Genomic DNA, 27,567 nt, shown 5'->3' on the forward strand with positions numbered 1-27,567 from the left:
GAATTCCATACATGCCAAAGCAGCCATTTCTCTTAACTACAGAGCCATGTCTCCAGCCACTTGTCCACCAAGCCTGACAACATGAATTTTTGATCTCCAGAATATACACGCGGAAGGAGAGAACTCATATGTCCCATTGTTTTCTGACCTCTATATGGTTTGTGTGTGAGCGCGCACACACACACACACACCCTTAAATCTAATATTGTCTACTCAAGCAACTTGTGGTCTCTGTCAGCAGAAAGCAAAATCACAGTAGTAATTTCTAAGTTGCAGCTAACGTTACTTTTGTTTGTATCTTTTCCAGTTTTCTAAGTTCGATTTCCCAAGAAAATTATTAAGAACCATTTTCAGTTTTTCCCAAGGACCACTTTCAAAATGAGTTATCCAACCTCCATGTTTAACATAACTGCATCCATATTCACATGCATTTGTTTTGGTTTATACTTTAACATAGTATAGATTTAAATTCTTTTTGGAAAATGTGTGTGTGTGTGTGTGTGTGTGTGTGTGTGTGTGTGTGTGTGTACACATATGTAAGCCAGAGGATAGCTTTGTGTTGTCAGTTCTCCCCTTCCACCTGAAGGTGCGTTTGGTGACTTGAACACAGGTCACTAGGTTATACAGTAAGCATCGCTACCTACGGTGTCATCTCACAGGCTCCCAGACTTCAATTCTTTAAAGAGCCTTTTGTGGTTGTCCTTAGGCAAAAGCTACACAGGAGAATCAAAAATCTGTCTCTGTCTTTGTACATTTCTGAATAGTCATGTGGTGTATGCAACTTACTTGACGATTCCGAAACAAGGAAGCAGCTCATCATTGTTGGTGACTGAAGAGAAGAAAGCCCGTAGTGATGGGCTCAAGACTCCAGCTGGATAATATTTTTGTTTTTTAATCTCTGCTTTACTGGCTGTAGGTAACGGCAGAAGCCCCCAATCTGTCAGCAGAGGTAGAGTGAACATTTCCAAGTGGTGACTGCTACTCCCCCGGGAGGGGCTCACACTGTGAATTCCTATAGCAGTCTTTTAAACTGAGGGGTTAGTGAAAGAAGCCATGCCTTGTCTTGTAGAGGGCTTTGCGCTTCCCTGAGTGGTGCTACAGCTCCACAACATGGTTGTGAACGTCGATGATACTTCAAAGATAGGGTTGGGATGTGGCTCAGCACTAGAGTGCCTGCCTACCCATCTATGAGTTCTAGTTCCTTGACCACACTAGCAAAATGTGGCGGTGTATACTTGAATTCCCAGAATGCAGAAAGATATGAAGTTCAAGTTTGTCCCCTTGACTACTAGCAGGTTTGAGGCTAGCCTGGGCTACATGAGAGTATTTCTAAGGGGGAAAAGTGCAGTACAGTCATGTGTGGTGGTGAATATACTTGTAGTCACACCTACTTTGAATGCTGAGGCAGGAGACTCATTTGAAACTAGAAGTTGAAGACTAGCCTGGGCAGCACAACACAACAAAAATAACAAAAGCTACAACATAGAAAAAACTGATGAGAACAAAGATTAACGGAGACAGGAAAGTGCTGAACACAATCTCCATTTTCACTGGTTCCTGGTAACATATCTGTGGTACAGGAATGAGGCAGATGTGTATACTGTGCCTTGCTGGAGTCCCTGTTTCTGCTACCAACAGAGAAGTTGCCATGGCAACAGGTACCTCCGGGTTGCCCTCCACTTAGCCAGCCCAGTGTGACAGAGCTAATGGCTATGAAATGCCTGTCAGGTGCAGACTTGGGGAAAAATGGGAAAGCCTCTAAGTGCTTTACCCTGTGGGGTGGGGGTTGGAGGAGGCGTGACCTGAGAGAACTGGATAAAATCTTCCCCTGAACGGTTTAAAAAAAAAAATCTATTGTAAGATAAGAAAGGAAAGAAAAAATAGGAGAGGGAATTCGTTGTGTATGGTATTGAGTGCAGCCAGGAGAACACAGACAGAGGTTGAGTGCAGCCAGGAGAACACAGACAGAGGTTGAGTGCAGCCAGGAGAACACAGACAGAGGTTGAGTGCAGCCAGGAGAACACAGACAGAGGCTGCTCCTGTCTCACAAAGAGTCAGATCTGGTAACAGGCTACAGAGTTGAGAAGTAGCGCAACCACACAGGGTAATTTAGCACGCGACAGAGGACAGGTGTCCATCACTAGCGCCGGAGCGACGGGCAAGCCGCTGAGGAGGAACAAAGTTGGTTTCCAACCACTCTCCTTCCACAAAAGTGACTTTCCAGAGGGGCAGGATGTATAGATCTCCCCACCAAAACAAAACTGTTACAAGAAATAGGGATTAATGATTCTAGTTCATAAGGCATGCTCCAAACGGAGGAGGCAGTAAACAACGCAAAAGCATAAAGCACTATCACTTTATCATGGAAACAGAGACTTCTACATAGGAGTCTACATTAAAAAGTATATATTTATATACTTTTACTCAAATATATAAATATATACTCAAATATATAAATATATATTTATTGTTATATATTTGAGTAATTACATAAATATGTAAGTCAGTAAGTATATATTTACTCAAATATATATTTAAGTATGAATTGTCATGTGATAGTTAATTTTTTTTTTTTTTTTCATCTTGACTGGCTTAGAATCACCTAGGAGACTGAGACACACCTCGGTGTGCCCATGAGGCTATTTTCAGCAGAGTGACTGAAGACTTACTGCAAACATGATGTATTTATCATCTGAGTTGGGGGCTTGGGTGGAGTGAGAGGGGGGAAAGAGACAGTGTGAAGCTGCCTGCATTCCCCTCTCTCCACCCCAGTTCCTCCAGCCCTGCTCTGCCCTCTACTCAATGAACTGGATCCTCTTCAAACAACAAACAATCTACTTCCTCCCTTATGTTGTTTCTGGAAGGGATTTTGCTTACAGCAATGTGAAAGTAACTAAGCATATTACTCAAAGTATAAATAATACAAGCCAGTTCATAAGTGACCAACAAACCAATAAAAATGTGCAAATCATTCTTTGAACAAAGAATATAGTAAGCAAAGCAGTTTACAGAAAAAATACAAATGATCTCTCTCTCTCTCTCTCTCTCTCTCTCTCTCTCTATATATATATATATATATATATATATATATATATATATATATATATATATGTACCAAGAACCTTAACCTCACCCATGAGTAATAAAAATGTAAATTAAAACAATAGCAAAATTTCATTATCCAATAAAACATCACAAAACTTAAAAAGATATTATGAGGCACTAGTTTGGTTATGTGGGAAAAAGTGGGCTGACAGTTGGAATATGTCATAAAGAAATTTATAGTAACTACCACAAATGAAATGTAAGTATATCCTCAGACGGAAAATCACTTACAAAGCTATCTGCTATGAAAATATCATAGGAATAAAAGATGAAGTGTAATGAATGCTATTATTCAATGTAGAAGTCTGTAATATTACATGTGTAGAAAAAGCAGAATGTGGAGCACTTGCAGGAAAATGCACATTAGCTAATGGGAGTGCATTTTTCTTTACACTTGCATAAGTGTGTGTACTGTGCTGGTTAATGAAGAGGAAAGATGACAAAAATAAGATAACACAAAGATTAAGTGTCTGAAATAAGTGCATTAATCATGAGATCCTAGCACAATGACGAGAGAAGAAATGAAGATGTAATTACAAGCGCTGGAACAATTACTCTTAAGTGCTTGCAGGTGGTAAAGAAAGAGAAACACCAGCTTGTATTTAGGAAGGAAGCTGAATACATGTGTGAAGGTTTTTAAATGTTCATTATATCCGTAGCTCCTTTGCATATGAAGATATAAAAATATTTTATCTTCAGATGGTAGAACAGAAACTTGGAATGTGGACAAGAAACCGACTCATTAAAAACCAAAGCATTAGGGGTGGGGTGTGGGTACAGTGCTTGCCACACAAGTGTTGAGGGCTGGGGTTCAGACCTCCCCAACCCTGTCAGAGCCAATCGACTGGAAGGCCACCTGTAATCCCAGCAAGCTGGGGCAAGCTGGCTAGCTAGACTCGCTGGAAGCAGCAAGCTCTGGCTTCTGTAAGAGAGACTCCGATCAAGAAAGCGGTGAGTAAGGGAAGAAGACACCCAAGGTGAACACTGGGCCTCTGCATGCACATGGACACACATACACCCACACACATTTGGACACACATGCATACATTCAAGGACACCATGCACAAATGTATAGACATAAAGAAAAAAAAAATCACAGCCACAGAGGCAGAGTGCCTTCAGGAATGCGTTCTTTTCAGTGGTAACCGGGCTGATGTAGTGCTCAGAAACTGTGGTTCCCGCTTCCCAGAGTGACTAGTCTGGCATGTAAGGGAGCTTGGAGTTGTCAGAGTGAGCAATTCCAAGTACCATATTATGTGAGAGCTGACCTATGTTCCTAAGAGGGCTGGTTTTCCCACTGCCCTGGAAAGCTGCAGGTTTCCACGGGAGAATTTGGGTGCCCAGCCCTGGGGACCTGGCAGCCTCTGTCCTTGGATTGGCACGAGGAGCAGTGTGTGTACTAGCTATCTTTCTCTCTGCCCGTGCTTCCGTATTTCTCATTTCTCACCTACGTCACTTTGCAGGGCCTGTGAGGATTTCTGGCTAGGATGGATGAGTTTCAGACTCGGGTCCACTTAAGGTCTACGAGCCAGCCAGCTCAGGGTTACGGCGGCCACTGTGAATTCGGCTGGCAGCACCTTCCGAAGGCAGGACTTTTGGGATGGAGGTATCACATGCTGTGTGAATCATCCTGACAGCGCTGTGAAACTCTAAGAAGCCCTCATCCGGGGTTGGAGTGATGGCTCAGTGGTTAAGAGCACTGCCTGGCCTTCCAAAGGACCCGGGTTCAATTCCCAGTACCCACATGGCAGCTCACAACTGTCTGTAATTCCAAGACCTGACACCCCTACACTAACACATGCACATAAATTAAAATTAAATAAAAAAAAAAAAAAAAAGAAGCCATCGTCCTTGTAACCAGAAGACCGGTCGGGAGTGAAGCTTTGCATCTGCCTGTTGTAATGATCTTTTGAATGAAACACTTTTGGTCCAATCCGTTGTGTGTCAAATATCATGAATGAGACCAAAGTCCCAAAGGCTCCACAGGAACGCGCGTAAACAGCTTGCCACGCAGTTTGGAGTGGCTCCTTAGCACGGAAAGCAGTGGACCCATGCTTTCTGCTGTTTGTTTTGCTTTTGTGTTTTACAGACTGTGCAGGGCCATCTGTAACCATCTCTTGCTGGCAAGCCTATCCCATTCCAAGGAAGTAAGCGTCTCTGAGTGTGACAGAGAAAAAAAACCCCAGGCCCAGTGATTCTGAGAGGTGAGTCACAGCAACTCTACTTTGTAACCCTTTAAAACAAGGCAGTCTGGGTTGCTATTCCTACCTGATAACAGCTGTCCAAAAGCAGTTCCAAGAGCTACAGTGACTTTCCTCATTGCTATGGCAAAATGCCTGTCGAAGGCAACTTTAGGGAGGAAGGATTGGAAGGATCTGGCGGGGCGGGGCAGCATGAGGGGCAGGGCAGGCTGCATCTGCACTCAGGAGGCAGATGAGTGCTGATGCTCAGTTCCCTCCCTCCTTTTCTATCAGTCAGGACCCCAGTCCATCCGGGTGGTACCACTCTCATGCAAGGAGGGCTTTCCTTCCTCCATCCAGCCTCTCTAGAAACGCCCTGAGACACACCCAGGTCTGCCTTCTAGGTGATTCTAAATCTAGTCAAATTGACAAAGAAGATTAACTACTTTTTCACCCCCTGGGGCTGGATATCAAACCCGGTGGTCACCCATACCAGGCCTGTGTTTTATCACTGACACAGAACTTCAGCCCCATCTCCATAGTGTCCCTTTAAGTGCTCTTCATGGAGCCCCTCTTATTTGGTGAGTGATTCCTAACCCTGCTGTGTCCTAGAGCCACTTGGGGAGGTTTTATCTACAGACACCGGCATTCTGCCCCCATTTGCTTTAATCACAAAGTGTTGGAGAATCCACATTGGGACTCCCATAGTTCTAAGGGCAATTGCTTTCAGACTTTCTTGTAGATGTGTCAAGTCACCTGGGAACCCTGGCTAAAATGGCGGGCCTAATTTGGTCCTTCCTGGTAGGATACCTCCTCTCTAACAAGGTGGGAAGATGACCTGAGACTCTCAAGTGAAGGGCTTGCAAGGCCCTCCATGAAACAAATTAGCCATAGATGTCTCAGGCAAGGCCGGGAATGGCCAGTGCTCTCTTTATACTCTTTTCTGCCCCGAAGCCAGTTCCACCCTCACATTATTTATAGAAGGAAACATTTTTTTTTTTTTTCTGTGCACAGGCTATTGTTCTCTTTCTAAACAGCGCACAACAAGACTCCTCTCCCCATTCAATCATGGGAGATTATCTAACCCGTTCACAACCCTTGAGTCAGAATGATGAACGGTGGATGTAGGCTCATGGAAACAAGAGTGCAGCTGCTGGTGTGAGGATCGTTGGGAGTCCCAGGGTTAGTAGAAAATTTATTCCAGCCCCCCCGTGCCCCCCCACCCCCCATGTGTGTGTATGTCTGGGTTCAGACATCAGATGTCTTCCTTCGTTACTCTCCGTCCTAATTTTTGAGACTGGGCATCTCACTAATCCTGGGGCCCTCTGGTTCTGCTAGGCTGACCAGTGAGCCGCAGAGACCATCCTACTTTCACCTCCTCACACCGGAGATTATCGATGCATGCCACCACACCTGGCTTTTCTTGGGGGAGCGATGCTGGGGACCCAGCTCAGGGCTTCAGGCTTGCACAGCACACATTATTTCACATCATTCGAGTTCCACAAGTTAGTTTTCAATGGGAAACATTTAGAGTGCAGTAGACTCAGAAAGAAGCCTAATGAGAGGTTCTCTTCCTGAGAAAAGGTGGGGAATTATGGAATACAAGGCAGCCACACTTCCCTCATTAGGGCATCTTTTCTTCCCAGGAAGATGGATAGTAAACCTATGAGAAACCCCTCTCTATTCCTTTTTCCAAGAGAGTATTATCATCATGAGAGAGAGAGAGAGAGAGAGAGAGAGAGAGAGAGAGAGAGAGAGAGAGAGAGAGAGAGAGGGCGCTCATGCCTGCATGACAGGCACTATCAGTTTATTCTTATCTCCCATTTGTTCTAGAAATCCCACTACATAGGCCATTGTAACTTGTTTTTCTCCCTTTGTACATAATCTAGAAGCCTTTGATTTTGACCATTTGTTAAGTTACAGCATGTATTTAAAAATTTCTTTAAAGCATTTCTTCTTTTTTTAAAAGATTGATTTATACAGTAGTCTGCCCACGTGTGTGCCTGCATGCCAGAAGAGGGCACCAGATCTCATTATAGATGGCTGTGAGCCACCATGTGGTTGCTGGAACTGAACTCCAGCCCAAGTTACATCTTTTGAAAGCTCCTGTGTACGAACAAATTGCATTTATCTTCTTCCTCATGTTGCTCTATCTTTTGTAATTTTAATTCCCAGGCCTCTGAGCGGTGGATTTAAGAGGGTAGAGGAAAGGCTTTTCCTCCTTGTGTTGTCTTATTGGAGGCTGCTATGAAGTGACCTCCCTCTCTGACATCTCTTTGTCCCTTCTTCCCGTTTACTTTGTACTGCTGTCATGTGCTCATTCACCTAAAAGAAGAAAGTTGAAGCTGGGTGAGGTGGCAAGCATGCGCCTGTAATCCAAGCACTCAAGAGGATCTCTGTGAGTTCGAGGTCGGCCTGGTCTACAAAGAGAGTTCCAGGCCAGTCAGGGCTATCACATAGAGAAACCCTGTCTCAAAAAACCAAAAGAGAAAAAAGAAAACAAAAGAAAGATGGAATCCTGCTACCTAAATAAGCCTTCTGCCCCACAATATGAGGGCTGCGTTCCATTCTTCCTTTGAATAGTTCACAAGACTGACGGTTAAACACTTAAAGGATTTCTACAGTTATAGAAACGGTTCATGACTGATTGTAAATTGCAGCTGGCTGGCTTCTTTGCCTGCCTCCTATCCTTTCCTTTCCTTTCCTTCCTTCCTTCTTTCCTTTCCGACAGGGTCCTGCTATATAACCCAGGCTGACCTTGAGCTTGGAATCCTCTTGCCTAAGTGCTACAATTACAGCTTTGTGCCTACTTGAAATGCAGGATTTTTAATTTGAGTGTTGAACTCGGAACAGAAATGTTTTCTAAACTGTATGCATTAGCATGGATCAATGAGAAGGAGGAAGCTGTCATGAATACAGCACTTTTCTTTAACTCCACGAACCAAAATGGTTTGCTGTCTATAACTACATTTCACAGGCCTTAAAAGCAAACAATTGGCTAATTAAGCCATAATGAATATGAGCTCATCTTGGCCCAAGGAAGTGCTTGGATATTTTTTGAATCCAGTTTCTTGGCAGTGCACTGAGACCACACATGCTCACAGCCTCCTGGAGCCTCTGCTTGCAGTATATACCTGCAGCACCCCAGAACCTGTGTGTTTAAGGGCAGCTCCCCAGCTGTCCACCCTACCCTGTGCAGGCCTTCATCTGAGGGCTGTCGCTCCCTCTGCTGCCCTGACATGTGTCCTTTCTCCCCTCACACTTTCCCTCTTCCCTTTCTTCCTTCTGCAGAAAAAAAAAAAAAAAAAAAAAAAAAAAAAAATGCTTTCTTTGTTCAAGCCAGCCCGGGAGGAAAGCCCAGCCTGCTGAGTGCCCTTCAACATGAATGAAAGAGACTTGCCGTGAGGAGCTTTGGCACTCGGCGCTCTCATCATGTTACAGGAATCCATAAGTGAGGAACAAAGAGGGCTGCTGCTTAGGCTGTCAGCCGTCCATCCCATAATAGAACAATTCTGGATTCTTTCTAAGCTTCACAAATCTTCCAGGGACAGTCCTAGTAAGAATGACCACAGTGGTGGCTGCCCTGAAGCTAAACACTGGCACAGGATTGCAACATGATTAAAACAGTCAAGTATGTACTGTTGTATGGTGAGTTGTTGCAAATTGGAGTCTGTGTGTGTGTGTGTGTGTGTGTGTGTGTGTGTGTGTGTGTGTGTGTGTGTGTGTGTCTCGGTTGGGGGGGGGTGGTGGTTTGGAAGCTTTCAGTGGGTATCTCAAACTATGGCCAACTGTCTAACATAATGACCATGATGATTATTAATGTTGTTACAGCTAAGTATTTTCAAGCTTGCCATGAGTCTATGATGATACCAAGTTATGATTTTTAATACATTTTTTTTATTTTATGTGTATGAATGTCTCTAATAGGCACGTATGTGCACCACATGCGTGCAGTGCCCCAGAGGCCAGAAGAGGGTTTCAGATCCCCTGGAACTGGACTTACAGATGGTTGTGGGCTACCACTGGGTGCTGGGAGCTGACCACCACTCCTCAGTAAGAGCAGCAAGTGGCTCTTAACCACGGAGCATTCTCCAGATCCCGTGCTAGGGTTTTTAAGCACATTGCCTCACTCAGTGTCCGTATTTTATGAATGGAAAAACTGAGGAATGAGAAGCCCTGATGGTGTTGGAATATGGGCTTCACGTCCACGTCGTCCTGCCTCGTGACCACTTACTGTCTTAAGGGCCACTAACATCCCCAGTTGCTTGGAAACCCACTGGGGACTGGCTTTGCAGGTCACCAAGATGGTTACCCGCTACTTTCTTTGCCTTCCGGGTGAAAAGGCAGTGGTTTAGGTGTGTTATCTGAGCTGCCCACAGTCAGCCCAGGTAGAGCTGAGAGCAAAATTGTAGTTGAACAGGCTTCCATTAGAGACAGAGAGCTCCTGGCGAATTCATTTTGCTACCAGTACTACTTTCCCTTGAGCCTGGTGGTTTCAGACTGCGTGTTTTACCAGCTGCAGAAATGGGCCAAACCCACGGGGCTGGCTGTCTAGATGAAACCGGGAGTGTTTGGGATGGTGCAACTGTAGACTGGGCTTTGTAAGCTTAGGTGTAGCTCTTTCAGATTTAAAAATCTACGGTCCTGATGGGAGGTGAATATCTGTACTGTTTTGGAGGGAAGGTGGTTGAAAGTGAGGCAATGACTTGGCCAAGTCATCTATAGCCAGACTGCAGACAGCAGTTCGGGCGTCTCTTAACCTAAACGAAGAGTCCTCATCCCTGAATACTTACCTCTGGCTCCTCTGTTTCTGGTTTTGAGTAGAAACAACATTTTTGCCCTTTCATAGGTCCAAGCATCACCCTGAGAACTCATGGCTCATCATCTCCTCCCTGCCATGTCTTAATCCTCCGCCACCATTGTCAGCATGCTCCTCCCATCAACCCGCTCTACAGCTGAGGAAAGTGACATTAAAAGGAGTAAAGCGACCAGCCCAAGATCGCCCCAGACTTTACCTGAATCCAAGTGATCTAGGTGCCAAGGGTCAGTGGCCGAAGACATGGGGGACAGCGTCAGTGGGGAGGCCCCACAGTTGGACTCCACCAGCTCACCCTGCACGTGCACGTGGGCCGAGGCGTTGGTCTGTCTCAAGGCTGCCTTCAGTGGGGCGATATGGTTGAACTGGACTCTGGACAGGCAGCCCGTGAAGCCTGGGGTGTTGTATTTGTGAATTTCTTGGTCAATTTTCCCTGTTTCTAGAAAGAAAAGAAAGAGAAAATAAGACCCTAAGTCCATTCACTGTGTTCTGTTGGAAGACAGGCCCGTCCCGGAGTGCTTGTGTCCCGAGCTCTTTGGCAGGTTCTAGCTTTGGCTGTTGTGGTTTTGGAGATGAACTGTTCAGAGTAGCCTGTGCCTCAAGGCTGCAAACTTTAACACGACGTTCTTTGCTAGAGAACGTGCAAGAGTGAAAATAACACTGTATTTAAGAAAAACAAACCAACACCAAAACCCACTCACAATCTTCTTGTAGCTACATGAATTACCATGGAAGCTAACAGCGCACATGGGATCTAACTGGTTTTCTTCTTGGTTTTCCTGATCTCTGATTAATTTAGACATACCACACAAAGGCCCCTACTTAGCTCTCCTATTCTCTTTTATGCTTATTTTCTCCTTAAGGAGTTTTATTTAGAAAGAAAAGGAATGGAAGACAGAAAGAAGGGAGAGACTTAGAATAGCTGAGAGTTTTGCATTTCTTTCTTTCTGATGAGCAATATGCTTTGAATTCCAAGGTTTATGGAATTAGTATCTGATGGAGGGTTTGAAAGTCAGGAAATATTCCAAGTTCAGCCACAACATTCAGGTACATTTATAAATCACCACCTTCCCCCAGTTTGCACGATCAACATCTTCCCGTAAACTCTCAACTCAAGTACCCGAGTATGGTAACTTTCACTGCTGTTATCAGTCAACTCAGAGAGTATCTTCCTGGCTTCCTAGCTTTGTGTTTAGAACCCAATAGATGGAATCTCTAAGTGCTTGGGATCTCCTGACCCCACGTCTCAAACCAGAAAGACTTTTGATCTGAAAAACAAACGCTGTATTTGGTAACGGCATCAAAGTGCTTGGTGAACCAGAGCAGCAGTTCAGCTGGGGGCTGCAGCAGCAGCAGGAGCCGCGGAGGTTGAAAGGAAAAGAATTCCACGCTGATCATGTTATGGTCAGGGATCTGCTGGGGCTGGAGCTCCATGCTAGACCAGGTAGGGCCTCGAATGCCACATTTGAATGTTTTCATTTCAGTTGAAAAAGCAAAAACTTCAGAAGGTTTTTGTGGGGAATGCATTAGAAAGATAACTCAGAGACAGTGTAGCAACTGTTCTGGGCAGGTATTGGCCTGAACACCCCTATCCTTGGATCCCGGAAAGCCCTCTGGCTACAGAGTCTTCATTTTGCCTTACAACTAAGGTCAGGTCATGCTGTGGACCAGCTTCCCTGCTGGCTCTCTCTTTGTCCCTTATCCCATGCCTGAGCTGAGATTGCCAACAAAGAATTGGTTTTGGTTTGTTTCATAGAGATCTAAGCAGGGAGTGGGGAACTTTTTGCTTTTAAATTCTAGTCCATGCTGGTCTGAAACTTACTCTGTAGTCTAAGTTACTCTGGACTTTCCTGCTTCAGCCTCCTGAATATTGGGATTAAAAGTACAAGCCATCACACCTGGCTTGACAGTTACTTAAACTGTAGGGAGGTGAATTTCCCTACCACACAACCCAAAGGGAACAGTTTGAAAGCTCTGAATCAGAGGGCTTTCCATTTAACCATCTTAAAGTCATAGCCCCAGACACCACACCCTAGTAGGTGGAAGGAGCCAAGAAGTAGGCTTCAGATATTGTTAGAGGTACAGCGGCAGCAGAGGCTGAGCATAGTGAACACCGAGGGCGTGTCAGCCTTATGGGCAGGAGTTTGGGGCTGACGGTAGAGATGTTCTCACTGCAGGTTTCCCTTTTCTCTGGGACTCTTTCACTCATTCCTTCAACATTTTTCTTTTCTTGGAGATTAGAGAATTTTCCAAAGCTCCATTGTTTTGTCTTCCCTGAATGGCGATTGAGAGATTTTTCAAATCCAGATATTTCTTTTTTTTTTTTTTTTTTTTATTAATTTATTCTTGTTACATCTCAATGTTTATCCCATCCCTTGTATCCTCCCATTCCTCCCCCCCCCCCCATTTTCCCATTATTCCCCTCCCCTATGACTGTTCCTGAGGGGATTACGTCCCCCTATATATTCTCATAGGGTATCAAGTCTCTTCTTGGCTACTTGCTGTCCTTCCTCTGAGTGCCACCAGGTCTCCCCCTCCAGGGGACATGGTCAAATGTGAGGCACCAGAGTATGTGAGAAAGTCGTATCACACTCTCCACTCAACTGTGGAGAATATTCTGACCATTGGCTAGATCTGGGAAGGGGTTTAAAGTTTACCTCCTGTATTGTCCTTGGCTGGTGCCTTAGTTTGAGCGGGACCCCTGGGCCCAAATCTGCCTATCATATTGTTCTACTTGTAGATTTCTAGGACCCTCTGGATCCTTTTATTTTGCTGTTCTCCCATGCGTCTCTCATTTAGAGTCCCAATAGGATGCCTTCCCCTCTGTCCCAGTTTCCTGGTAAGTGAAGGCTTTCGTGGGACATGCCCCTTGGGCTAGTATGCAGATATAAGTGAGTATATACCATTTGATTCTTTCTGCTTCTGGGTTAACTCACTCATTATGATCATTTCTAGCTCAATCCATTTATCCACAAATTTCGGGAATGCAAATCAAAACAACTCTGAGATTCCATCTTACACCCATCAGAATGGCTAAGATCAAAAATTCAAGCGACACCACATGCTGGCGAGGATGTGGGGAGAGAGGAACACTCCTTCATTGCTGGTGGGAATGCAAACTAGTACAGCCACTTTGGAAATCTATCTGGTGCTATCTCAGAAAAATGGGAATAGGGCTTCCTCAAGACCCAGCTATTCCACTCCTTGGAATATACCCAGAAGATGCTCCAGCACACAACAAGAAAATTTGCTCAACCATGTTCATAGCAGCCTTATTCATAATAGCCAGAACATGGAAACAGCCTAAGTGTCCCTCAGTAGAAGAGTGGATAAAGAAACTGTGGTACATATACACTATGGAATACTACTCAGCTATCAAATCCAGATATTTCAAATCTGGTCGGTCGACATGGCTCTTTTCTCAGGACTCTACTTAGCGAGGGGCAGCTCCTCTGAGTGGGCAGCGGACACTCCTGACTCTTTAGGACCCGATAACTCCACCCTGGGCCAATCGATAAAACCAACAACAGGCTGAAGCAGGAGTTAACTGTCTTACAGGCATTAACGGGAGAAGCCCCATGATAAAACTACAAGCTGGCCACATAAAGACAAAAACAAAGAGAGCACGGTTTATTTAATAGCTGTTAAGAGAGCAGCCAAGGTCTGAGACTAACAATATTTTCAAGCTCAGCAACTGGCAGTGCTGGTCAGGGCTAGCAGCCAGCAGATGAACCAAGGTCGGTAGTTACCAGAGCAAGGACGAGATGAGCAGAGGGGAGCCTCATCACAAGACCTCTGCTCTAACTGGATGAACATTAGGTCCCCCATTGTCTCAGCCTATGATATGCCCAGAGAACTGACCAGTCTCCATGGAAACCACCCCACTCTCTGTCCAGTTTCTGCCATTGCTGAAGAAGCTCCTACAGGGTAGCACTGTGGTCTTCCTTCTCTGCAGAAGCCAACCCTCCTCCTTTGAGCATCTTCCTTAACTCCTTACTTTTTCTTAATAGGTCTCCTTAGCTTTGTTGATTTCTTCTTTGGCCACATCTTTATTCCTCATTGACACGAGATAAAGAACTGGAGGAACGCTGTCTGAGATTGACATTTGGTGATTACTGATGGTCCGACAGCCTGGTCCCTGGGTCAAGCCTGTCTAGACCAAGAGATGCCTCCTTCATTCTCAAAGAGCTGTAGCACCACTATGTTCCAAGCTTAGACCGTGGGTGGGGTTCTATGCTGAGCTATTCTGATATGGTTTCTTAGCAAATCTTCCTGCGAGTTTGTATCTAGAATGTACTTGAAAGGCCTATGTGTTAAAGAGCTTGGTCCCTAACCTATAGCACTGTTGTGAGGAAAGGGGACCTTCAGGCAGAAGTTAGGTCATTGGGGAGGTTGTCCTTGAAGAGATATTGGGTGCTGTCATCCCCCTACACCTCCATATCCCCTTCTTGGCCACCACAGGATGAAAAGGCTTTCTCCACCATGTGATCCATCATGATTTGCTGTTATGCAGGTCCAAAGCGACAGGGTCAAGTGACAATATACTGAAACCTCTGCCACTATGAGCCAACTTAAGCCTTTCCTCCTTCTATAGTGAGTATCTAGGCATTTGCTATAGCCACAGAAGACTGACTTATGTTGTATTAATTACCTTTCTTCTTTAGTCAGAGAATTCCTAGAAATGGCATGTCAAGGCTTACAAAAAACCAACAAACAAACCAAAACCAAAACCGATGGCTTTGAGAACTGCTTTAAGAACTTCATTAGCACTCAAGTCAACAATGCGGTTTTCAAAAAAACGAGGTGAGCTGATGTCGAAGCTTATGGCTCTGACTTTTCTGACAGCTCTAGTAAGTTCTGAAAATGCTGTCTGAAACAAGCTTCTACGTGTGTGTGTGTGTGTGTGTATGTGTATGTGTGTGACACCTTAGTTTTTGTTTTGTTTTTGATGTAGTCTCACCATGTAGCCAGGGCTGGCCTTAACTCACTTCCCCCTCTCTTAGCCACATGCTGAGAATACAGCTGTGTTCTATCATGCCCCACACGATTCCATATTTCTCAATAATATTAGATAGTACAGGATAAGGCTGGAGAGATGGCTCAGAGGTTAAGAGCACTGTCTGCTCTTCCAAAGGTCCTGAGCTCAATTTCCAGCAACTACATGGTGGCTCACAACCATCTGTAATGAGATCTGGTGTCCTCTTCTGATATGCAGGTGTATATGGAGGCAGAACACTGTATATGTAATAAATAAATAAATAAATATTAGATAGTACAGGATATCTGTTAATTTAGTACATCTGAGTTTGTTACAGTGAAATTATGTTAATCTGTAAAATCTATCAGTCGTCTCATACTAGGATCGCACATGAAAATACCAGTCGTGGCAAAATGCTCCTTTGTGCCTGGAGATGCCTTGTCTAATGCATCCCTAGGGAAAATCTGCTTTACGGAATGCAGGTGAGAAATGCAGCAAGTCACTTTTGGAATTAAATTGCCAAAATACAATTAGTCTTTTCATTTCTTATATTTACAGTGGTGTGGGATATGGAGTATAGTCCACTTACAATATTAGTGCAGTTCTTCTTGAAACTTTAAGGGCAAGGAAATGCTCATGGGATCCTCTGGGGAGGCAGCAGGTGCCTTAGTGTGCATTAGCCCACATTCTGTGCTGTCTGTCACTCAGTCACTGAATACCAGTGATAGGCAGGAGGGCCACGAGAAGTGAAAAGAGAATCGGGACCGGAATAGAAAACACGGGGAAAGAAAAGCAGCTCCATACACAATAGAATGTTCTGGAAGCTCAGGGACATGCATGAGCACCTGTCCCAGGGACATTTAGATGCTATTTCACGGCAAAAACTTCTCCTTAAAAAAAAAAAAAAACAAAACTTCTCCTTTTCCTTTAAGGGGTTTTAATTCACTCACACGTTCTTTCTTGGATCTACTCACTGCACAATGGTATTAGCTTTTAGACTTTTAAATTTCCTATATCCTTTGGTGAGACCGATGTGATTGTATGAGAAACAACATTTAATTAATTATTTACTTTTTAAAAATATGGACCAGAGCTGAGATATCTTACTGTGACAGTGAGACTGACTTTTGGTAAATATCTACTGTGGCACCCTGTCTATGGAAGCCGCTGTGAAAATTGCCCTTCTTAGGCTCTGTGGCACCCAGAGAGAAGCTGTCTCTGTGAACACCCATAATGGGGCTCACGATTGTCCCACAGAAGCCGTAGGAAGAGCTGTCTGTTCCTCCCCTGCAATCTGGGGTGGGATGTGTCCCACTGGGGACACCAGAGTGATTTTAGGTAATTCACAGGCTGGGAGTTGATACTGTATCTAATTATGCAGTGAAGATGTTAGTCCCTTCTCAGTTACTGTCAGATTTTCAAAAAGAAAGTCCCAGGTCCAGGCTGTCCTCACCACACCACTAATACTGAATACTGTTTTCTTTCTAACAGAGAATGGACCTCAGACCTGAACACTATGGAAGACCACGGTACTAATAGTCTATACTTTTACCATTATCCCAACAGGGGCAGCAAGCAGCACTAGTATTCCATTTCATGGTGGCTTACAAAACTCTCCAACAGTTTTCTTTTCTTTTTAATAGCAACATATTTAAATAAAAATGGTGGTCCTAGTTAAAGGAAAATATGAACAATTAATAGCCAAGGAAGTCATCAGAAATAGTAATGATATAACTGAAACTGGTTAAAATTATTACATGGCTCCTCACATGCCTTGGGGGAACATTGCTGGAGAGGAACTTGCTTCCCTCTATCAGGTTTAGGAGCCTTTGTTCTGTTCTGTTCTGTTCTATTCTATTCTATATTATTCTACGGACTCCATCTTCCCGCTGCTGCCCACACTCAGTACCTGTCATAGCCCATTACTTTGGTGCAGCATAGGCTCTGGTCTTTCAGAAAGGGAGTTTGTAATGGCTTCATCCAAGACTCTCTCCCTTCTACCCCCTTGGCCCAAGCATGTTCTTTTCCTCTTGCATGGACCAGGTGCAAAATAAAGCTTCTTGTGACCAAGAACTGACTGTCATAGTCCTGTGTTCCCCAAAGGCTCTAAATAATGTCTTCCATAAAAAAATTACCTAGTGATAACGGACATAAACATAACCAAACATACATAAATCAAATACTTGTCACTGAGGGTTTGGCTGTGTGGGGATCAAGTACTGGGGAATTTAGGTTCCACCCAACACACTATGGCCAAGGTTTGTTGGCTTCATAAGGTACAGAAAGGGGGAACATGGCCTTGAAAAAGGGCAGGGAGGCAACAAATCAGCATAGCATCACAAATCCAGGTAGCATTGCCTGGAAATCAGGGTATCTCACTGAAGATGGTCTTGTCTTTTACAAAACTGTACTGCACTGGTGTCAACACCTGTGGATCAGTGCTGTGTGCTATCACCACTTTCCACAGGCCTCTGGATCAAGGCTCTGAGTTTTATGGTACGTGGCAGAGTAAGTGGGACGCCTGAGAGATCATTGACCAAGGGGAGGTTAACATAGTCCCTGTAAAATCGTACTGAAATGAGATTGGAGAGTTGTCCCCTGACTCCCATTTCCAGTCATAGGAAGGATGCTGCTCACCCAGACCATTCTAAGAGCTGATGCTAATGTCAGGGCTCAGCATCTGGTCCCTTGAGAGAAGAGCTGCACACGAGTTCATCAAGCAGCACACCGTTTTCACATTGTAGCCTCATTTGTCTATAGATGTGTGGACAGGAGCTTGGTTGGGTCAGTGGAAGGAACAGCCAAGTCTCCTCCTCCACGCCCTGGAGCCAAAACCATTAACCCAAAAGAGCAAAATACAATCAAACGAGCCCCCTCCTTCAGGTCTAATGCAATCAAATGATAAGCAGTAAATGGGGCGGGGCATGCAGGCTACTAGGTGGTGTCAGGCATCCGCTCTGACAAGCTGCACTGTCTTAGGGCCCCCCGCCCCCCCGCTGGCTCTCAGAAAAGCATGACCAGAATTAAATCCTTATACATAATTGATCTTTGCCATTATGTGCCGTGACATTTTAGTAATCCCATAAGAAAGACACTAATGAAATTTCATTGTCATTATTAGAGGCTTTGCTCTCTTACAAAGGGAGGCAGGTCTAAAATAAGCAGGTGTGATTTAAATGGCTCCTGACCCGAGTTAGCTGGATTGAGGAAGAGGCAGAATGCTGGAAAAGCAGAATCTGTGTTTCTGTTTCAGTGTCTGCTGCATGTTAACATGTGGGTCTTTGTCTAAGGATTAATGAGACAAAATTGACTGTGTTTGCTTTCTAAAGACAACAGTAAAGAAAAGAGATGCCTTCCTGTCAAAATGTTCTGGCTTGCAAAAATGTTAAGGATGACATTTTTATTTGTTTCCATTTATCATGGTTCCTGAGCATCATGGGCATTAAGTAAATGGAAATTGTCATTTCTGTCCCTAAAATCTAGCCGGAGAATAAAAGGCTTATTGTGATTAATAGTATAATATAGTTCTTATTACTCAGCATCAAAACCATTGCAGCTCACAGGAAGTATGACTCTGTAGATGCTTCCAGACACCAGACACATGGTGTCATGAAGGCCACAAGTCAGAAAGATGGATCTTTCCCCCTCAGTCTCCTTCCCAGCTAATGAACACAAGAAAGAATTCAAATCTTGGAATATTGTCTTCTGCTCTGAAGACAAAGTTTAAACACTTGAGACATCATAATACCTACCACTTCAGATACCTTTAAGGAGTGGGACCAAGAGGTGGACAAGCAGGGCTTTGGAGACATAAAGATATACTTCTTCCCACAGTGCAATTGTCTCTGATCCTGAATTAATTTGTTCATTTTCAGATTGTGATAAGAGTCTACTATTTAAGGGATTCTGACAGAGAACCTAAATTTCAGCAAAGAATTCTGTGATATCTCTTAAGACATTCCTGCAGTCAAGATAGATAGATGTGGGCATGCAACAGTATAAGCAGTATTTTAAAGCTATGTGTATTTAGAGTGTGAACAGTGGGTAGAGTTTGTTTGATGGATGGAAATTGTCTCCAATGGAACATTTTAGTGATATAAATCCAAACTACTTTTAGCTATTGGTTTGGGTAAAATATTGTGCTGACTAATTCAACTCAACACCAGGTGGAGTTAGTTATCTGGGAGGAGGGACCCCAATTAAGAAAATGCCTTTATGAGGTTGGCTATAAGCATGCCTGCAGAATATTTTTTTAATTAGTGATTGATGCGGGAGGGCCCAGTCTTTTGCGGGTGGGGTAATTTCTGGACTGTTGGTCCTGGATTCTATAAGAATGTAGGCTGTTCAACATCCCTAGTCATCAGGGAAAGGCAAATCAAAACAACATTGAGATTCCACCTTACGCTTGTCAGAATGGCTAAGATCAAAAACTCAAGTGACAGCACATGTTGGTGAGGATGTGGAGAAAGGGGCACACTCCTCCATTGCTGGTAAGAATGCAAACTTGTACAACCACTTTGGAAATAAATCTGGTACTTTCTCAGAAAATTGGGACTATTTCTACCTCAAGACCCAGCTATACCATTCCTGAACATATACCTGAAAGATGCTCCACCACACAACAAGGACCTTTGCTCAGTTATGTTCATAGCAGTTTTATTCATAATACCCAGAATCTCGAAACAACCTAGATGTCCCTCAACTGAAGAATGGATAAAGAAACTGGTACATTTACACAATGGAATACTACTTAGCTATTAAAAACAAGAAAATCTTGAAATTTGCAGGCAAATGGATGGAACTAGAAAAGATCATCCTTAATGAGGTAACCCAGACCCAGAAAGACATGCATGGTATATATTCACTTATAAGTAGATACTACCCACATAATACAGGATAGACACACTACAACACACGGACTTAAAGAAGCTAAATAACAAGGAGGACCTTAGGGAGGATGCTTAATTCTCATTCAGAAGGGTAAATAGAAGAGACACCAGAAGCAGTTAAGGAACAAGAAGGGACATAGAGGTCCTCTAAAAGACTCTATCCAGCAGGGGATCGAAGCAGATGCTGAGACTCACAGCCAAACTTTGAGGTGGGGCACAGGGAGTGTTATGGAAGAGTTTGGGGATAGAAGGAGCTCCACAAGGAGACCAATAGAACCAACAAATCTGAGCCTGTGGGTGGCGGGAGCTGCAGAGACTGATGTACCAACCGAGGACCATGCTTGGTGAGGACCTAGACCCCCTGCTCAGATGTCGTTGATAGGCAGCACAGTCTCCTTGTGAGTCCCATAATATGAGGAGTAGGGGCTAGCTCTGACATGGACTCTGGTGTTCACTCATTGTTCACTCCCTCCTGGCTGGGTAGCCTTGCCAGGCCACAAAGGAAAAGGATGCAGGCAGTCCAGGTGACACTTGGTAAGCTGGGGGGGTCAGATGATAGGGGAGGATAGCTTTGGTCAGGTTATTTTATCACAGCAATATTAACCCAAACAGACTAATATCAACAGTCCACTGGTCAGTGTGTCATATGGTATTTAGTAGAAAGAAGCGGCTATACAGAAAACAAAGTGAGCATATACAAAAAGGATATTAAAAGGCTGAAATGATGGGTTACATCTAACTAGATAAAGCTAAGAGGAAATGAACAGCTAATTTTTATACTTGAAAACAACATACTATTTACAGTGCTATCACAAAACTGTATGATACATCTGACAATGACATGCAGACTTCTTCACCTCAAGAGAAGGGTATTCAATTAATTTTAAGTAGTTTGGGAGTTAAGAGTAAGATTGGCTAGAACTAAGCACAGGGGTGTGTTTAGTTCAGGCTAAGAGATCATTGGGCATAACTACAGTGATTAGCTAGTGTGTGTGTGTGCTGGCTTGTCCTTAGATTTGAGCAGATGAAGAGAGCAGAAGGACCCATAGACTCTCAGCTTAGAGAAAAGAAGGCTCAGTGGGCAGGTGTTTCCTCCGAAGAGAAACATTTCGTCCTAGAGATAAAAAAAAGAGGGAAACCCCAAAGGCTCATGAAACACACAAGATTCAGGAGGCTCATGAAGCATACAAAGCCAAGGATACTCATGAATCATACAGGCATCAGGAAGCTCACGCAACATACAAGGCCCAGGAAGCTCAAGAAACACACAGGCTCAGAAAGCTCAAGAAACACACAAGGCTCAAGAAGCTCAGAAAATTTCAGGAGTCTTAAGACCCTTTCTCCACGGTTATACATGCAGTGAATAATTGCTGGGGCAGGAGATTCTCTTTGGTGGAGTTGACTGCAAATTGTGCAGACAATACCAGAGCTATAGCGGTCATGACATATCACTTACAGTAGGATGGATTTCTGATGATGTAGCTGCCTTTGACTGACCCATGCTCCTATAAATAATCCCAATATTTCATTGGTTCACAAAGCTAGGCTTGGATGAAATTTTCTTTGGTCTATTGTTAGTATCCTTTCTGGGGTAAATAAACATTTGTGAAGGGAATGTTACACAACTTACAGGAAGCACATGGTATCTGCGATCAATTTTAGAATGGCTGTGGGAAGACTCAGGGTGTAGAGCTGGTCTGGGAAGCTGTCCTTTTATCTAGGGACAGGCAACGGAATAGGAGCTCAGAGAGTAAATATGAGATCAGGCCTCCCACAAGAGGGGCATCCAGCAGCAGCTCAGGAAGTTAGGCATGAATAGGATGGGTATCATTGAAGGTGAGAACCTTAGGAATGGGGGTGGGACAGACTATCTGAAGGAAAAGAAAAGTCCTCAGACCCCAGCTCCAAGAGGCATGGTGAGGAAGGGGCAGGCTTCTTGACTTCACTCTGCATCCTGGACTCAGCAGCCCTTTATCTAAATCTTCACACACAAAATCATGAGATAGGTTGAGTGACCTTCAAACACTGACTGTGAGGAATTGAGGACCTTGGCTCAAGGGTCCCCCTGCTCCTGCTGCTCTGTGAGGAAGGAGTTAAAGGAGGGGACACTTAGACTGTACCAACCTACCAGCAGAGCTCACTTTGCGGAGGCGTACAGCCACCAAGAGACACCACTGAAGACTGAGGGAGCCAGGAGAGCCTTGGATGTCCTATCCTCTTGGGTTCTGACTGGAATGGAGACTCCTAAGGGGGCTTATATGAAATGTGAGATGCAGTACATTGGGTGGATCTGAAGCCAACCGTTTTGATTACATCTTTCCCTCGAGAATCTAATTGAAGTTGTAGGCTCTCAAAAAAGATTTAGAGGTATGCTACCAGATTTTTATATTTACTTATTATTATTTATGGTATTTAACTTTATTTTGTTTTTATTATTAATGTGTGTGTGAGTGTGTGTACATTTGTCTGTGAATGTATGAGTACATGTGTGTTTGTGAGTGCTGCCTGTGCATGTATATGCATGGCGGTGCCTGTGGAGGCCAGAAGACGACATTGGATTCCTGGAGCTGGAGTTCTGGCTGTGAGCTGCCTAACATGGGTGCTGGGAACCACATATTAGTCTCCTGGATGAGCAGCAGATGCTTTTAACTGCAAAGCTATCTCTCCAGCCTATCTATCTATCTATCTATCTATCTATCTATCTATCTATCTATCTATCTATCATCTATCTATCTATCTATCTATCATCTATCTATCTATCTCTATATCTATCTTTGTATCTATCTATCTCTGTATCTATCTATCTCTGTATCTCTGTATCTCTGTATCTCTGTATCTATCTATCTATCTATCTATCTATCTATCTATCTATCTATCTATCTCTCTCTCTCTTTGGTTTTTCAAGACAGGGTTTCTCAGCCGGGCGTGGTGGCGCACGCCTTTAGTCCCAGCACTCGGGAGGCAGAGGCAGGCGGATCGCTGTGAGTTTGAGGCCAGCCTGGTCTACAAAGTGAGTCCAGGATAGCCAAGGCTACACAGAGAAACCCTGTCTCGAAAAAAAAAAACCAAAAAAAAAAAAAAAAAAAAAAAAGACAGGGTTTCTCTGTGTAGCCTTGGCTATCCTGGACTCACTTTGTAGACCAGGCTGGCCTCGAACTCACAGCGATCCGCCTGCCTCTACCTCTCGAGTGCTGGGATTAAAGGTGTGCGCCATCACTGCCTGGTTTCTACTTCTATATTTTGAGGCAGGGCCTATGATAGTCCTGGCTGGCCTCTAGCTTTCTATGGAGCAAAGGATGACCTTGAACTTCTGACTCTTCTGTCTACATCTCCCCAATCCTAGGATTTCAGGTGTGTGTCACGCACCCTTTTTATGTAGTGGGAGGGATTTGACTCAGATTCATCCATGCTAGGCTAGCACACTACCAATTGTTCTCCATCCCCCACTTCCCTTTATTAACATTTGATAGCTAACTCAGTTGCTGCCATCACCCCAGCTTCCAGACAATGCAGGGTAACTGAGGGTCTGTTCCCCTGAAGATTGTTAATGGTGCCTTGGGGAGCGAGTCAGAGCTACTCAAAGTAAAGAGACAAAGAAGAACAAACGCTGTGCTGAGCCAGACAGTGAACCCGTAGCCCTCTCTAATTTACCTAAATGGAGTCTTTTCCAGGGGTGATTTTGGGGTCTGTGGGTTTTCACTTTGCTCATTCTCAGATTCTCCCTTGGAGGCCTTCATTTCCAGGTCCCACGGAGCTGGCTGACTGCTTATTTCCCCAGTGGGGCCCTTTCTCTGGTCCTGTCATTATCTCTACTCTCCGAGCTGTCGGTGCATGTTGACAGCTCTTCTGTCTCTACTTAGGAAGGTGCAAAGGCAATTTCTCAGCACTGGGCCTCATTCCCCAAGGTGTCCTGCTGTGTGCCTTGTTTCCCAGGACACCAGAGGGCAGAGCGTTAGAGGGGGCAAGTGCACTAGTTTCTCTCCCAAAATGTTCTCTGAACTTTAGGCACCTTGGGAAAGGTATCTACCTGGTGTAGACACCTCTGCCCTCATGATTGAGATATAGTCCTTTTGGCATGAATGTTTTCATATTCTGGTGGAATTATCTGGCCAGCTAAGATCCTTTCTTAAGCAAAGGAGACCCAGTGTCTGGCCATGTGTACTTTTACAGTTCCTGCCTGTGTGCTCACTTTATCTATATGATATGATATTTAGATACAGAGGTACAACGGTTAGTATAAAGATGAATGATATCATATGTTAAAAGTGATTCATTCATTATGTTTTCCTTTTGCTTTAAAATAAATTAATAGCTCTTTCTGAGGAGCCCTAAAAGCATGGTGGGATCTAGGTGCTGTGCTTCTTTAATGGATAAGCTGGCCTTGCCATATAGATTTGGTAGCTTTGCTTGATGGCTTAGGGTTTGACTGAGAATATTATTTTCTTATGAAGACAATTAGAAAGTAGGTCTGGAGCTTGTTTTTTTTTTTTTTTTTTTTTTAAGGGCCTAGTCCAGCAAAGTAGCTCAAAGTTTTGGAAGAAATGCCTGCTGTGTGCAAGCCTGATAACCAGAGTTTTGTCCCAGGAACCCACAGAGGCAGAACTCCTGAAAATTGTCTCCTGACCATACGTGAGCCACAGCACGCGCACATGTGCGTGCATGCACACCAACAATGATGATGATGATAACAATAACAAAGAGCCCAATGTTACATTTTTTTTTATGGGTCACTTGTCCCTATCTTATATAGACAAGGTAGAAAAACTATGCTACTGAACTCTAGGCCTCAGTGACAAGAGAAAGCAGCAATCGCAAACCAATGTTATCCCTGCTACATAAAAATTAAGGCACCAGGGTATTTTTGTAATAGTCACACATGCACATTAATGAAGGATTTGTATTCTTAAAACCGTAGGGGACAGGAGAAATGGACAGGGGTATTGCTATATCCTGTATTAAAAAGAGACTTTTACTCCATATTGTGTACACACACACACACACACACACACACACACACGTTTATTTGTTCTGAGTTAAACACCTGCCCTAGCCCAGATGCTCCTGGCAGGGTACAGGTGGATACCAACAGAAACTAAGCGGACTCTGTGTTTAAAGAACTGTCTAAGGCCAGAGAGTCATAGTGGGGGTGGGGGTGGGGGAAGTGTGAGGGATGATGACTAGAGGCACAGACCTCACAGGCCTCAGTGGCTGACACCTGAGCAGATGGCAATCGAGTTCCAGAATGACTTTGTTCCTCCCCGTTTTCTCCTTCTATAATCTGATGGTCAGCCATAGCTAGAAGGGAATTTGGAGGGTCTTAATGTGCTGCCTTCTCCATTGCTGGGTCTCTGAATAAAGTACATACAACTCATCGATTCGATTAAATTCCTTCTTCAGCTCACTGGCATCACAAGATCTGGCATTCCTGTTGTAAGACCCAGACTTCACTATAATACACCACCCACCTCATGAATATGCACAAACCATCTCTCAAGTCCACAACATAGAACCCCCTGGGCTGCTACTTTTCTTTTGGGACAGCCTGCCCCAGTATTTGCTTTGCTAAAAACAACCAACTGTGTGTCTCCACTGAATCCTTTCTTTCCAGGAGAGAAGAATCAAGAGCCAGAGACCTACTGTCGCCTCTCTTAAGTTTCAGTGACCCTGAACACTGCTAAGGAGCCAGCGGCACTAAGGGACTCATAGGGGCTTCCTGTGCTCTTGTGGCTTCTCTGTGAAGCAGGTGCTTCTAGTCATTTTCTTCTCATTTTACCTAGGAAACATGCCTGGAGAAGCTCCATTTCCTCACCCTCTGTCCCTCTGCATTCCTGGTCACATAGTGACAGGGAAGTACACGAAGCTAAGAGATGTGCCACAAAGTAGAAGGGCAGCTCTATTTGCAGAATGGAGGCCGTAATGGGGCAAACACAAGTACCAGCTCCGTCCAGCAAGGATGACATAGCATAAATGCAATCTCCTCAGTGGAAGCTCCTGAAGGCAGGAGAGGCAGGCTAGTCAGCCCCGCTCCCAAGAGCCATTGCCGTCACTACTCAGCCTTTGGTTTTATCCTGGCTACTAAGCTGGGTCACAAGCTTTCTTCCAGCCTCTCTGAGCAGTGGGGAGTCAACAGGACAGATGGATATTTCTCAAGGAAGGCATCATAGTTTCTTCTAATTGTTACAAAGTACATGTGGTTTTAGAGCCTGGCCACTAAAGTGTGTGTGTGTGTGTGTGTGTGTGTGTGTGTGTGTGTGTGTATGTATGTATACGTATATCCTTCTTGTCTGTGTATTTTCTGGATTTCATGTGCACATTTACTCATGGCTGGTATGTGTACAAACACTGCATTGAAATAAGGAGCCTTTACTAATGAACACTTTCTAGATAAAAGATCTTATGCTTGGTTGGCACTGTAAAGCATTAACAGGTAACCTCCATTCCCCTTGGGGATCTGGCAGTCAAGGTAAAAATTAATCCAGGCATAACAAGATAAAAGCCATGGCTTGGGTGTGGGCGGCAAAAAGTGATGGACAGGTTCAGGTTCTAGGCACCCTTAAGTGCCGTAAGTTGAGGATAGTCCTGGATAAAGATGAGTGGAATCTTAGGATATGTAGTGGGCAGAACTCCTGTTTCAAGGAAGTTTGCATTGGACCTAGTAAACACTGAAACATTGCTCAAAATTGTAAACTGTGGTGGAAAGTAAAGAAATTTCAAGCAGGGACAAAAAAGCCAAGGATGTGTATAAGTTAGAGCTACTGAGCATTGGTAAATGAGATCTATTACATATAGAAAGTGGAAGATCAAACTATTATGGCCATCTTGGGGGAAGGGGGTCTGACTGAGCCTGATGCAGGGGGATGGAAGGAAAGCTAGTGTCTCAGTGGCGACTTTATACATGAACATATAAAACCTCGCTTTGTCTAGGGCTTGACAAATTGAAGGGGCTATTGAGAAGTGTCAGGGAAATACAAGATCAGGAAAACATAATATAATAAAAGACACTGCCTGCTAATAGACACTAAACACAGGAACTTTCTTAGGGGTCTTTATTGCTTCCCTATTTACCTCGAGGCCCTTGATTAAGCTGGAAGTCAGCCAAGGGGCACCAGCTCTCAGGAGCCAGTCACTGGCAAAATGATCTGAGCAGGGCCAAGCGTTTCCAGGTCTGCTGCTTGTTCTGACGATGACCTACCCAGTGGCCATTCCTCTCAGAAGTTCATGGGTTACAGAAAGCTTGGTAATTTGAAAGGCACATGGCATTTTTATAAGATGCACTTAACTTCCAGGCCCTCCAGGCTAAAATTTTATGAGAGTGACTGGAAAGGTCAGGGACTGAGAGAAATGGGAAAAGCCCAAACTGCAAGAAATCAACGGCATGTTTTAACTTGGGCGGGGGAGGGTGGTAGTGGTGGTGGTGGGGGGGTTGGGGTAGGGGCGGGGGCATTAAAAGTTATCACATGTGCATGTGGTTCTCCTTTCAAAAGAAAATACTGAGAGAGCTATCACTGGCATCTCCAAGTTATATGCGAGGGAGCTCTGTGAGGGATGCTGTCACAAGGCTAAAGTCCGCGATATCTATTGTCAGTTCTGTAAGACTTA

At 44.3% G+C, this 27,567-nt stretch overlaps 1 protein-coding gene across 1 annotated transcript in view; it reads right to left on the reverse strand.

Moving 5' to 3' along the window:
- Positions 1-27,567, reverse strand: part of Cntnap2 (contactin associated protein 2) — a 2,113,217-nt gene that overhangs the window by 15,591 nt on the left and 2,070,059 nt on the right. The window contains exon 22 of the mRNA XM_051152463.1: positions 10,301-10,540. Coding sequence (XP_051008420.1) covers positions 10,301-10,540 — 240 coding nt within the window. The remainder of the gene's footprint in view (positions 1-10,300; positions 10,541-27,567) is intronic.

This window comes from Acomys russatus, chromosome 10 (assembly GCF_903995435.1).
Source record: "Acomys russatus chromosome 10, mAcoRus1.1, whole genome shotgun sequence".
In the NCBI taxonomy this organism is placed as follows: domain Eukaryota; kingdom Metazoa; phylum Chordata; class Mammalia; order Rodentia; family Muridae; genus Acomys; species Acomys russatus.